Source organism: Sardina pilchardus, chromosome 17 (genome assembly GCF_963854185.1).
Source record: "Sardina pilchardus chromosome 17, fSarPil1.1, whole genome shotgun sequence".
NCBI lineage: Eukaryota > Metazoa > Chordata > Actinopteri > Clupeiformes > Clupeidae > Sardina > Sardina pilchardus.
The window spans coordinates 10399571-10412070 of record NC_085010.1 but is presented as its reverse complement, the minus strand read 5'-3'; the positions used below and the strand labels follow the sequence as shown (position 1 = coordinate 10412070).

Here is a 12500-nt window from a genome sequence, read left to right as displayed (position 1 = left end):
ACACCAAGCCCATAAGGGGAACTGGTGTCATTTACTTCCTCTGTTTATAAGTGAACACGCTAAACTAAGGGGAAGGGGGAAGGGGGAAGAAAGAGAAATGGGATTCAGCCTCTGTGTTGTCCCTATCTGGACACAGAGATGTGTTAAAAACAATACAAGTTGTGTTATTTTCAACACATAGGCCTATTGTGTAACAAATAACAAAAGAATGTGTTTGAAACTACACAAACTGTGCTGTCCCTATCTGGACACAGAGATGTGTTGTTTTCAACACATTAATTTTAAGAGTGCATACAGTATACAGTACCACACTCATTTGGCCCTCACTCGCTAATCGTAAAGGTTCACTCAGTGATCTTATGCGATTTCAAGCCCATAACATTTTTGTCACATTTAGTAATCATCTCCTCATGATCACCAGCTGTATCTTTAGGCAGCCCAGGATGCGAAAATGAAATAAAGTGTGGGCCGCCTGTCCCCCTAACAAAAGATACTGTACATCGTACAAGGAGTTTCTCGGGGAATACTGAAGGTAGGGGTGAGCTGGCATGTTTTCTGGCATGTTTTGTTTGGTCGTTGGTTCAAATATAATGTATGTTGTTTTGGACAAACGTGTCTGCTAATAAATTCAAATATAAACATAAACACAAACAAATGTAACTGTTTAATGTGATCTATATAATATTATATGGCAAACCAAACCATATTACCTATGTACATGAACTAAGAATATGAGAGTTAAATATAGCCTGAATCTGTATAGCTATATCAGCAATCATCATTGGCACACTTTTTTGTGACTGGTTGATGAGGATGAAGTTGTGCCAGTTCCCCTTATGGGGTTGGTGTCGGGCAAAATCGTGCCAGTTTGCCAGTTTGCCAGTTCCCCTTATGGGGTGGGCTTCAGACAATGTGGTCCAGACACTGTTCCTGCTTCAATCAGCAGAAAAAGGCCATTGTCAGCTCAAGTGGTAAAAGGTATTGGTAAAAGCCCTGATCCACATAGAGATAAACATCAATATGGCACTTTTAAATGTAAGAGCATGCTTGAAAAAGCTGTTGATATTTAGTTTCAAAGTGCCCCATTACTTAAAGCACCTTCCAAAGCTATCAACAAAGCCTTGTAACAATCAATTGATTTTAAGAGTCATTGCACGAGAAAACCAGGCAGAACAAGCAGGAGGTGGGAAGAAGGGGGTCGGCCAAATCGGCTCATACTTTGTATATGTGATAAGTATGTGGAACTATGAACAGCCATATACTTAAAACCCTTGTTGTGGAAAAAATGTTCCACTATGCGAATCCATTATCACTAATTAATACTTAACACTTAACTACAGTATATACTAAATAGCACTCTGGAACAAAGCGTCCGTAGGAGACATACAGACAGGAGACTTCTGTAGACTGTTGATCTTTATTCTCCATATTGCAATGATAGTACAGCGAAAACAAAGTTTCAGGCTGACAGTCAAGACAATAGGGAGAAGGTGAGGTGTCATCCGCTGGCCATCCCGATGAACGTCCTACCTAAGATGGCGGGGTCTCATCTTATATACCTAAAGCACACTTCTTGGCGTCCCCGCTCGCATCACCCCATATTCTTTTAGCCAATCAGCGTAAAGTTTACGTCATTTTCCTCGGACCTTGTGTTCTTGTGTTTCTTTGCTTTGATATGCCAGGGGATGATATAGACTCTCTCTCAGACACTTTCTTCTTGACATTTCTATTATGGATGGTTGTTCCAAATTAGTTGTGTGGCGAGTTTTCTGGTACCTCAGACAGTGTGCCTCCCATTGTCCTCTATCGGACCCCGCCAGTGGATGACATCCCCTCTCCCTTGATCATGAAGATTCACCTGGTCCTTTCTCGGACCCGACCAGCGGATGACCTCCCCTCTCCCTTGAACATGAGGGTTCAGCCCTAATATGGCTTTCCGTCCCATATAACTCTTTGGTTTGCTTAGATGGTCAGTTAAGATATTCTAGATGAAAGTGCATTCAGCAAAACCAGATGCTAATGCTGGTGCTGATGTTTGCAGAAAAATGCCAGACACAGGAACACACAAGAACATACAGTACTGTATGCAGTAGGCCCCATGTTACAGCTTATGAACCACACTAAGATCAAAGGCAGTAGGCCCAATTTTAAAGCTTATGAACCATGAATGCATCCTGTGAATTCTGACTAAAATATCACATATAATCTGAAAACCACCACACCCTCCAGCTCTTTTTTGTTATGGAGTTCTGGGACCCCTCTCAGAGACCCTCAAAAATCCAACAATTCATGGATGAAAATGACTGAAATTGCCATTTCTACCCTGATTATCCTGATAAAGATATGAACACGAGCTTTATGTTTCCATAGAGCTTAGGTAGAATAGTTTTAAAGACCAAAAGGTGCACTAGGGGGTTATCTGCACCACTGAAAGCAGAGTTTTCATCCCTCTAAAATTGGTCATTTTTAGGAGGCATTATCTCACATTCGCAGTGGCTTTGGTGGATGGTTTTACTGTTGCTGGACAGAGGAACATCTTCTGATTCAAAAACAATGGTTGTCTAATTGGGCCACACATAATGTGCGCCGTGCCAGGAGGGTCTTTCCGGTATTTTTTCGGATTTTGGAGTATAATAAACCAGGTAATAATATCTCACTATAGGGTAATTTATGGTCAATTTTTGTGTCACTGTATGACAAATTGTTAAAGAAAGCTTTAATTTACTAGAAAAGCACTCAAAGAGTGCAGACCTCTGCATGCATTGATGCTCTTGGTTGTCATACATTTGAAACTAGACTATTCAGATCGTCACCGAGTGGCCATACCATGCCATTACATCGCAAACATCTGGCATTAAATCTGTTTGTGATGTAATGCCATGGTATGGCCATGTGATGGCGATCTGAATATGGTTTATCATAGGCCAAAACACGACAAATTCTGCTAAAGACCCTCCTGGCACGGCACACATTATGTGTGGCCCAATTAGACGACAATTGTTTTTGAATCAGTAGATGTTCCTTTCTCCAGCAACAGTAAAACCATCCACCAAAGCGACTGCGAATACGAGATAATGCTTCTTAAAAATGACCGAAATTTAGAGGGGGGGACATTCTGCTTTCAGTGGTGTAGATAACCCCTCGGTGCACCTTTTGGTCTTTAAAACTATGCTACCTAGGCTCTATGGAAATATAAAGCTTATGTTCATATTTTTATCAGGATAATCAGGGTAGAAATGGCAATTTCAGTCATTTTCATCCATGAATTGTTGGATTTTTGAGGGTCTCTGAGAGGGGTCCCAGAACTCCGTAACAAAAAACAGCTGGAGGGTTTTAAGTATATGGCTGTTCATAGTTCCACATACTTATCACATATACAAAGTATGAGCCGATTTGGCCGACCCCCTTCTTCCCACCTCTGCCTGGTTTTCTCATGCAATGACTCTTAAGTTTAATAGTTGAGGAAGGATGAACAGTGTTTTGTTTCTAAAACATTTGTTTTAAGAGTGTATAAAGGGTCAATTGCAGGCGATTTCCAATTCATCTTAAAGATGCAAAGAGTCAGTGTAGAATAGTGGGAAATGTTTTAGAACTCCAGTGGAAAGATACACATTTGTAGATGTACAGTATGCCTGTCCGAACATATTATAAACAAATTGTAATTATGCTAATGTTTTGATATAAAATAGATATACATATAGTTGTTCGGTAACACTTTATATTAAGGCACATATATTCACCATTAATTAGCTGCTTGCTAACATGTATTACAGTTTTTCACAGTTGCTCAAACACTAAACCCCATTCTCTGAATCAAATTCTCAAATGCCTGAACACATTTATTGAATTATTCCCTTTTTTGGCAAAACCATAGACTACTTTCACCCACTTTCACCCATTTTACCAAACTCATTAACCCTTTTTGCAAAACTGTGAACACATTATGCATTCTGATGCACTTCTTACAGTTTTTCACAATTGCTAGAACACCTTTTTCAGAACTCTTTACCTTTTTCTCAAAACTGTGAACACAAAACTCATTTCTCAAACTACATTCTCGAAACCCTTCAATCTTGTTGCAAAACTGAACAATCACCTCAAAACACTTTTAACTTTGCTCAAAACTAACTGATGGTCTCAAATCATTGAACACATCAGGCAAAATTACACTCCTGCAGAGCAGTGATAAGACAATACACCAAACAATGGAAGACACAGTTTTCAGGGCAGGGTTTATGGCTCCTAGAGGAATTGTATTCATTCTAATTTGAAAAATAAAATATCACAATGAAAATAAAGAATAAGGACTTATATCACACTCTACTCATATCATCTAGCCTATATGAAGATATAAATCAATAGTTTTGTAAGTGAACAGAAAGACAGGCCAATACTATACTGAATATGATTTGTACTGTGATGCCACAGACTCTGATAGTACTGTAAGTATGCAATACTGTAATATTGCATTGTGCCTAAATTTAGACTTACTTGGACATACTGATAACTCAGCTCTTCACTCTCTCAGAGTTGAGCTCAAAGGGTAGTAAGTGTGTAACAGTGGATGTTCAGTGATTACTGTACTGTATGATAATGGACATTTACGCTATTTCTCTTCTGTAGTCTGAATCTTTGGATTATTTACGCCACAGAGAAACCACTGATGTTGGGTTGGACCATGAAGTCCTGCTTCTCTCATTGGCATTCCATGAACCAAAACATGGTCAATGATTGCTGCCCAAATATCATCATTTACAGTATTGCAACTCTTGGGACTCTCTGTCTTTCTCTTCATCCTCTTCCTCCTACCTGCACCCTCCTCTTCCTTGTACCCCACTTCTACTGTAACACACACTTGTTGTCCCCTGTGTCTCTGTCAACTCTGAACTGACTTATATTGGTTGTCACATCATTAGACAGAAGTGTTATCAATTTTGAGTGGTAGTGTTCAAATGGAGACAACTGTGTACTAATTGTGTTCAACTTCTGCCTTGTTTGGTTATCAATATAATTAAGAAGTGCATCAGAATGCACAATGTGTTCACAGTTTTGCAAAAAGGGTTAATGAGTTTGGTAAAATGGGTGAAAGTGGGTGAAAGTAGTCTATGGTTTTGCCAAAAGAGTGAATAATTCAATAAATGTGTTCAGGCATTTGAGAATTTGATTCAGAGAATGGGATTTAGTGTTTGAGCAACTGTGAAAAACTGTAATTATATTGATAACCAAACAACGCAGAAGTTGAACACAATTAGTGCACAGTTGTCTCCATTTGAACACTACCACTCAAAATTGATAACACTTCTGTCTAATGATTTGACAACCAATACAAGTCAGTTTAGAGTTGACAGAGACGCAGGGGACAACAAGTGTGTGTTACAGTAGAAGTGGGGTACAAGGAAGAGGAGGGTGCAGGTTTGAGGAAGAGGATGAAGAGAAAGACAGAGAGTCCCAAGAGTTGCAATACTGTAAATGATTATATTTGGACAACAATCATTGACCATGTTCTGGTTCATGGAATGCCAATGAGAGAAGCAGGACTTCATGGTCCAACCCAACATCAGTGGTTTCTCTGTGGCGTCAATAATCCAAAGATTCAGACTACAGAAGAGAAATAGCGTAAATGTCCATTATCATACAGTACAGTAATCACTGAACATCCACTGTTACACACTTACTACCCTTTGAGCTCAACTCTGAGAGAGTGAAAGAGCTGAGTTATCAGGATGTCCAAGTAAGTCTAAATTTAGGCACAATACAATATTACAGTATTACACTTACAGTACTATCAGAGTCTGTGGCATCACAGTACAAATCATATTCAGTACAGTATTGGCCTGTCTTTCTGTTCACTTACAAAACTATTGATTTATATCTTCATATAGGCTAGAGGATATAGGAGTAGAGAGTGATATAAGTCCTTATTCTTTATTTTCATTGTGATATTTTATTTTTCAAACGAGAATGAATACAATTCCTCTAGGAGCCATAAACCCTGCCCTGAAAACTGTGTCTTCCATTGTTTGGTGTATTGTCTTATCACTGCTCTGCAGGAGTGTAATTTTGCTTGATGTTTTCAATGATTTGAGATCATTAGTTAGTTTTGAGCAAAGTTAAAAGTGTTTTGAGGTGATTGTTCAGTTTTGCAACAAGATTGAAGGGTTTTGAGAATGTAGTTTGAGAAATGAGTTTTGTGTTCACAGTTTTGAGAAAAAGGTAAAGAGTTCTGAAAAAGGTGTTCTAGCAATTGTGAAAAACTGTAGTAGCATACAAGACCTTTGCTAGCATTATCAGCCACTAATTAATACCTTATTCTGCAAGACTTGTTCTACTCTCATTAATTAAGAATTTATGCTATGTAAGCTCCTAATTACCCCATATTCATAGTTATTAAATACGCTGTTGCATATGAATTATGAACTGTAATGCCAAATACTGTATGTTCACTATTCTAAAGTTGAATCTTTGTTCACATTTAATTCACAATTAATTTTGGACTCATTAATGACCCCCATGTGTTCCCTAAACTAAAGCTACAACAAGCAGACAGCCAAGTTACCAAATAAAAAACGTATCTATTTTATTAATGAATACGAGATAGCAAGAAAGGCACACCTGAATACATTTGTATGCTAACTTTCTTAGCTCCTGAGTAATCAAAAGTCTCAAACTCAAACTCAAAAGTATTTTTTCGGTGTGAAGGGTCACATATTAAAGAAGACATCCAGTGTGATTCAATCCTTAGCTCTGCTGTTTGTAGTCAGTAGGGAAGAGTAAAGTGCTGTCTGTCGGGAAAAGAACAGAGAAAATTGTATACAAAATAGACGAATAGCAAACCGACAACAACCATTAACTGAAGGGGGCATAGGTAAATTAAACTGAAAATGAGTCTCCATGCCCCTTTCAGATAGTGTCAGCTGTCGGTTAAATACAGATCTTTGATTAATCAACTTTTCTCATTCTTTTTCCTACTGACTCTGTGACCTCAAACAGCAGAGCTATTGCGCTTTAGTGTCTAGTTCCATTTGAATAAACCGTCGTTGTTATTAAGGGTGAATAACTGTTCTTGTGGTACTACTACCACCTTACAAACCCCATACTGAGCCATGCATATTTAGGTCATAATTCATATGAAACAAGTTGTTTAATAACTTTGAATAAGGGGTAATTAGGAGATTACATAGGGGAAATTTGAATGACCTAAAATGACTAACAAACGGCTAGTATGCTAATATAACACTAGTAGTAACACTCATATACATATACATGTCAGTAAGCTGCTAATTAATGGTGAATACGTATGTCTTAATAGTGTTACTAGCTGTTCTACTGCCTATCATGCCTTATCATGTTTAGTCCCTAAATGTTGGTCTCTTGTTACAATTTTTTAAACTTCATTTTTCACATGATCATTGCCCTCCTTGCAGTATCGCATTTGTACTGCTTTATATATAACTACCCTGTATTGCAATTTTGCATCAAATGTAAAGAAAGCTAGAATTGATTGATTTTAAAGGGTCACTCTTCTTGAGATAAGAAGGTGTAACTCATTTAACATAATACAACATCCCTTTTGTTCCACAAAGAAGTTGCGATTATTTTGCTTCAGCAGTGAAGCATTCACTTTCAAAATAGGGCTATTCTCTGAAATCACATGACACTTCATGTCATGGGATGGCCTAAGTCCTTATATATAGCTTCAGACATGCTGTAGTTTTGAGATATACTGTATCATTCCAGGGTAACAGGTAGGCAAATTGTATTTAGTCATTCCATTTTTCTACATTGATATACAATGATATTGTGTATTTATGAAGTTGTGAAAAATATGAAGAAATTAATTTGAGTGTGAATGAAAACTTGAATGGGTTTGATTTGTGGTGACACCAACCTTAGAGTGATACCACATTCAGATAAATATTTGTATTATGTATTTCAGGTTCTTAGAGAGGGTGATAGAGATTTCCTTTGAACAGAAGAGCTCTGACCCACCTGAAATGGAATTTCAAGAAATTGGCATAGACTCAGCAAAAGGTGAGTGGTGCATTATTGTGGTTAAATGTCAGGACTATTATAAGGAATCTGATGGTTGAACTGTTTTGTATTGTTTTATTTATTGATCTGGATGTTTTTGGGGGTCTAAAGGTCCATGTTTTAGACTCAGGATCTTAGCTACATCATTTTAGTACTGAAAATCCTGTAGATCTCCTAGCCCTATTTGAAGCCTACACTGTAAAGAAAATATTAATATAATATAATTTTACTGTTTATTTTACAGACTGTGTCTGTTTTTTTTATTACCATTTAATTTACAAAAATAGACTGTGATTTCACATGTCAAATGTAAAATAACTAGAAATCACTGTAGCTATGAAAAACACTATATAAAACCCATCAGAAATATATTTTTATTGAAAAACTTTCAAAAATGTATCGGAATTTCATATGGTTTGAAATACTGAAACTACGTTAAAGCCTGACGTTGAAGTAATATTGAAAGTGTCCCCTCTGTTTTACGTTGAATCAACGTTGGATTTTCAACTATACTGACACGTGATCTTGTGAAGTGCCAATCCCAAATACCTATCTGAGCCCATGTGGCCTCACACACTAAGCACCTGAGATTAATTAAGTCTGAGGGGCAGATGTACTAATGCTTTTGCGCCCACTTCAGACAGATTGGTTTTTGCAACGTGCGCATAAAAAGATGGCAAGGTATGTTCAAACAAACCGCAATGAGGTGAAGGCGCAGACTACCTGTCGCAGAAGATGAGAATGGCAAATTGCGCTTTTCCATCTCATCCATATGGATTTATGGGAGTGTCAGATGATAGTAGGAGGTTTGTGTAAAAAGATGGGAGGAGAAGCGTAAAATGCGCCTAGTTATTTATTCCCCTGTTTGTACTAAGACTGTCTGTGAAAACGCGCCTAAATATTTCCGCCTTGTAAAAGCAGGTGTTAAATGTGGTTTGCTGTTTAAAGCATCTGTAAGAGAATCTTTCAAAGACAACAGAATCGCTTATTAGACCACCAGTTTTGCGTCTTTGTATTACATCAAAAGCAACCTTAACTTTCGTTGGCCTTTCGAACGTCTACTTTCACTCACACGCCATCCTCTTAAACTTTCCTACTTGTTAGATTTGATAAATCTTCCATGGCCTACGTGCACAAGTAAGCCTAGATTAGAACTACTGCTCCCTCATTATCTTTCTGCTTGTTGACATTATGCATTGTATTATTTCATGATCGCTAAACGTTGGATTCCTTTTAATGTTGTCATCAGTTAACTTCATTCAACTGCGCTTCTGATTGAAGTGTCGTTCAGTTGTTGTCCTTCGCTAATTGCGTTAGGGGGCGGAGAACGGCGCATATTACCCAACGAATTTCGGGATTGGTAAGAAGGACGTAAACTGAAGTATCATAGCGTGCGCTTTCTGCATGTTGGCCTTGACGCAAAAAAAAACGTTACGTTCACTAATCTACGTACACCTGGCCCTGAGTCTTTAGTCCTTAGTCCTCAGGGCTCACATTGGCTGAATCCCAGTACAGCAGTTAGGGATTATGGGTAAGTGTTAGTTTTTTGTTTATTTTGTTTATTTTTTTCTCATTACTCTTTATTGTGGCTTTTTGGGATGTGTATGTCATAGAACAACTGATTGAACAGTCCACAGAAAATGACTGTGTAAGGGATATGTCAGGATTACCTCTATAGAGATGACCATGATTAAAATACATGGACATTTTAAGGCCTAGATACACCACCCAGACTCGAGCCAACTCCTGACTCCAGACTCCCTAAGTTGCCGTCGCCTAGAGTTGGCTGAGATCAGCCGACGAAAAACTGCGAAATACACCGCTGCGACGTGAATCAACTCCGCCACGCATAAACTTTGCGCACCTGCACAAACACTTCCCAGGGGGTGGCTAGTCTCATGAGCAGCACATAAACAAAGCACACACATTTCAATTACATGCCCCTTTTCATGTGTCTATGTCAGCCAAGAAAGTATCTTGTTGTAGTATAGGCTAGTAGTAGCAAAACTAGCAAGTGCTGGTCTAGCAAACAAAGCAAGCCATTTCGTTTTGCAACCAACACGGACAACTAATAGTAAACAAAACAAAACAAACCAAACGAGCCTGTGCTACACTAGCAAACAAAGCAAGCCAAGGGGCAGCCATTTCGAGGTGCAAACAACACCTCCCACACAGTTTGTGTCTGTACACGTCACACACGCAATTAGCACAACCAAATCAGTACCCCAACGCCCAACACCCCGGCGCCAAAAGCTAGCCCCAACGAGATCTCAACTGGAAAAAAGTCTCCCGACCACCTCAGACAAACAGGGACACACCGGACCAATTTCTTCCCAACCCCATACAACTCCTCCAGACGTCCAGCCGTCGGGTTCATGTTTTTCCACATTTTTTTGACATGTTTTGAAAGATGAATCACATTATTTGACCCATGACCAATACATAGACCTTGTTTTCAGGTGTTATTCTGAATGTTTGCAAGTTAATGAACATGTTTTCATTGTGTTTCACAGTGCCTCTGAGGGTTGTACTCGTGGGTAAAACTGGAGCAGGGAAGAGTGCAACAGGAAACACCATACTGGGACAAAAAAAGTTTAAAGAAACATGTTCACCAGTATCAGGGACCAGAAAATGTGAAAAATATTTTGTACAGTGGAAGGGTACATCCATTACTGTGATTGATACCCCAGGTCTGTTGGATAATACAGGGAATGTACAGGTGAAAGAGGAGATAGATAAATGCATCCGAATGTCTCTTCCTGGGCCTCATGCATTCCTGCTGGTGATACAGATAGGTAGATTCACAAAGGAGGAGGAGGATGCTGTCAAGTGGATCGAAGACAACTTTGGAAAAGATGCTTCAAAATACACCATTGTGCTCTTCACTTATGGAGATCTGCTGGAGGAACAATCAGTGGGAGAGTTTGTGAATGAAAGTAAATCATTGATGTCTGTTGTTGAGAGGTGTGGAGGAAGATACCATGCCTTAAACAATAAAGAGAAGAACAATAGAGAACAAGTCGACGACCTGCTAAAGATGATAGAGAAGATGGTCAAGCTGAATGGAGGAGAGCACTACACTAGTGACATGTACGAGGTGGCCCAGAAAAAGGCAAAAAGAATGAAATACCTTAAAACAGCTGCCAAAGTTGCTGCAGGTGCTGTAGTGTTAGGAGGTCTGGTGGGTACTGGAGTGGGAATAGCAGCTGCAGCAGGAGCACTAGGAGTAGCAGCAGGAGCTGCAGCAGCAATAGGGGCAGGGGCAGCTGGAGCTGGAGCTGGAGCTGGGACAGCAGCTGGAGCAGCAGCAGTAGGAATAGGAGCATTAGGTGTAGCAGCAGCAGGAGCAGGAGCAGCAGCTGGAGTAGGAGTAGGAGTAGCAGCAGCAGGAGTAGGAGCAGGAGTAGCAGGAGTGGCCGCAGGAGTAGCAGCAGGAGTAGCAGGGCAGCAGGAGGAGCAGCAGGAGCAACAACATGAGGAGGAGGAACAGTTGCAGCCACAGCTACAGCTGTATCTGTTGGATGATCACTTGCATTAGTAGCTAAACAGAGGCGAAAAGGAACGTCAGAAGAAAAGATGTGCAAGGAGAGAACTCTAAACACTTTGAAGGCTGATCTCACGATTCTAATCCACCTCACTTGATAACAACAGACATCGAGTCACTTCATTCTGTATCTGTTTGCTGGGTTTAGATGAAGCAGCCTTGACAGACAGAAATGAAAGTGGATTTGAGATCAATCTGTCTTTGATAGATTAGGCATATAGGCTACTGTAACATAAGTTGAAATTTCTATAGTAACTTAACTACCTAGCTATTAGACAATCATTTTCAATGTAAATCCACTAATAGCAATATGTGTTTTATACTCTTATGCCACATTTGCCTTCTCATATTGTTAATTGTACAATTTATTTCATGTTAGCATAATATGGTCTGTGTCTGGAGAGAATTTGATAGCATAGTGATTTTATTATCAATTAACATTGCACTGATTTGCTATGTGTACTGTATATTCTATACATTTTTACTCCATTGTGTGTTTATATCTCTTTTAAAGGTACACTATGCAAGATTTTCACCTTACGAAAGCCTTTCCGAAGGTAAACAAACAGCATACAGTAGATGTAACAAGTCACTACTGAGAAAACTAGCAATGCAACTTGCAAAAATGGTGCCCTGTCAAATATCACAGGAATCGTAAAACATTACATTGTCAGTAGATATAGCTCTTTAGAGATTTTGCCTGTTGTTAATCCTTCACCTCCACAACAAAAGCATTTCCATTGTATACAGGGGGGACAAGTCGCGAAAATTAGCTATACAACAGCAGGGTACAATAGAAATATATTGTGACTCAATGGTTGCCAAAAATATCTGTGACTGCATACTGTAGTGTATACCTTTAAGGTCGTTTATTGGCTTTGGATGACCTTGTGGTTAATTCTGGAACATTCTTTTATATTCACTA

General features: G+C 39.1%; 1 protein-coding gene across 1 annotated transcript in view; it reads left to right on the top strand.

Moving 5' to 3' along the window:
- Positions 1-7939: 7939 nt before the first annotated feature.
- The window catches only part of LOC134062381 (GTPase IMAP family member 9-like), a 4718-nt gene continuing 157 nt past the window's right edge, over positions 7940-12500 (top strand). The window contains exons 1-2 of the mRNA XM_062518370.1: positions 7940-8031; positions 10545-12500. The exon at positions 10545-12500 is cut by the window's right edge and continues 157 nt beyond it. Coding sequence (XP_062374354.1) covers positions 7995-8031; positions 10545-11569 — 1062 coding nt within the window. The 5' untranslated portion in view covers positions 7940-7994 and the 3' untranslated portion in view covers positions 11570-12500. The remainder of the gene's footprint in view (positions 8032-10544) is intronic.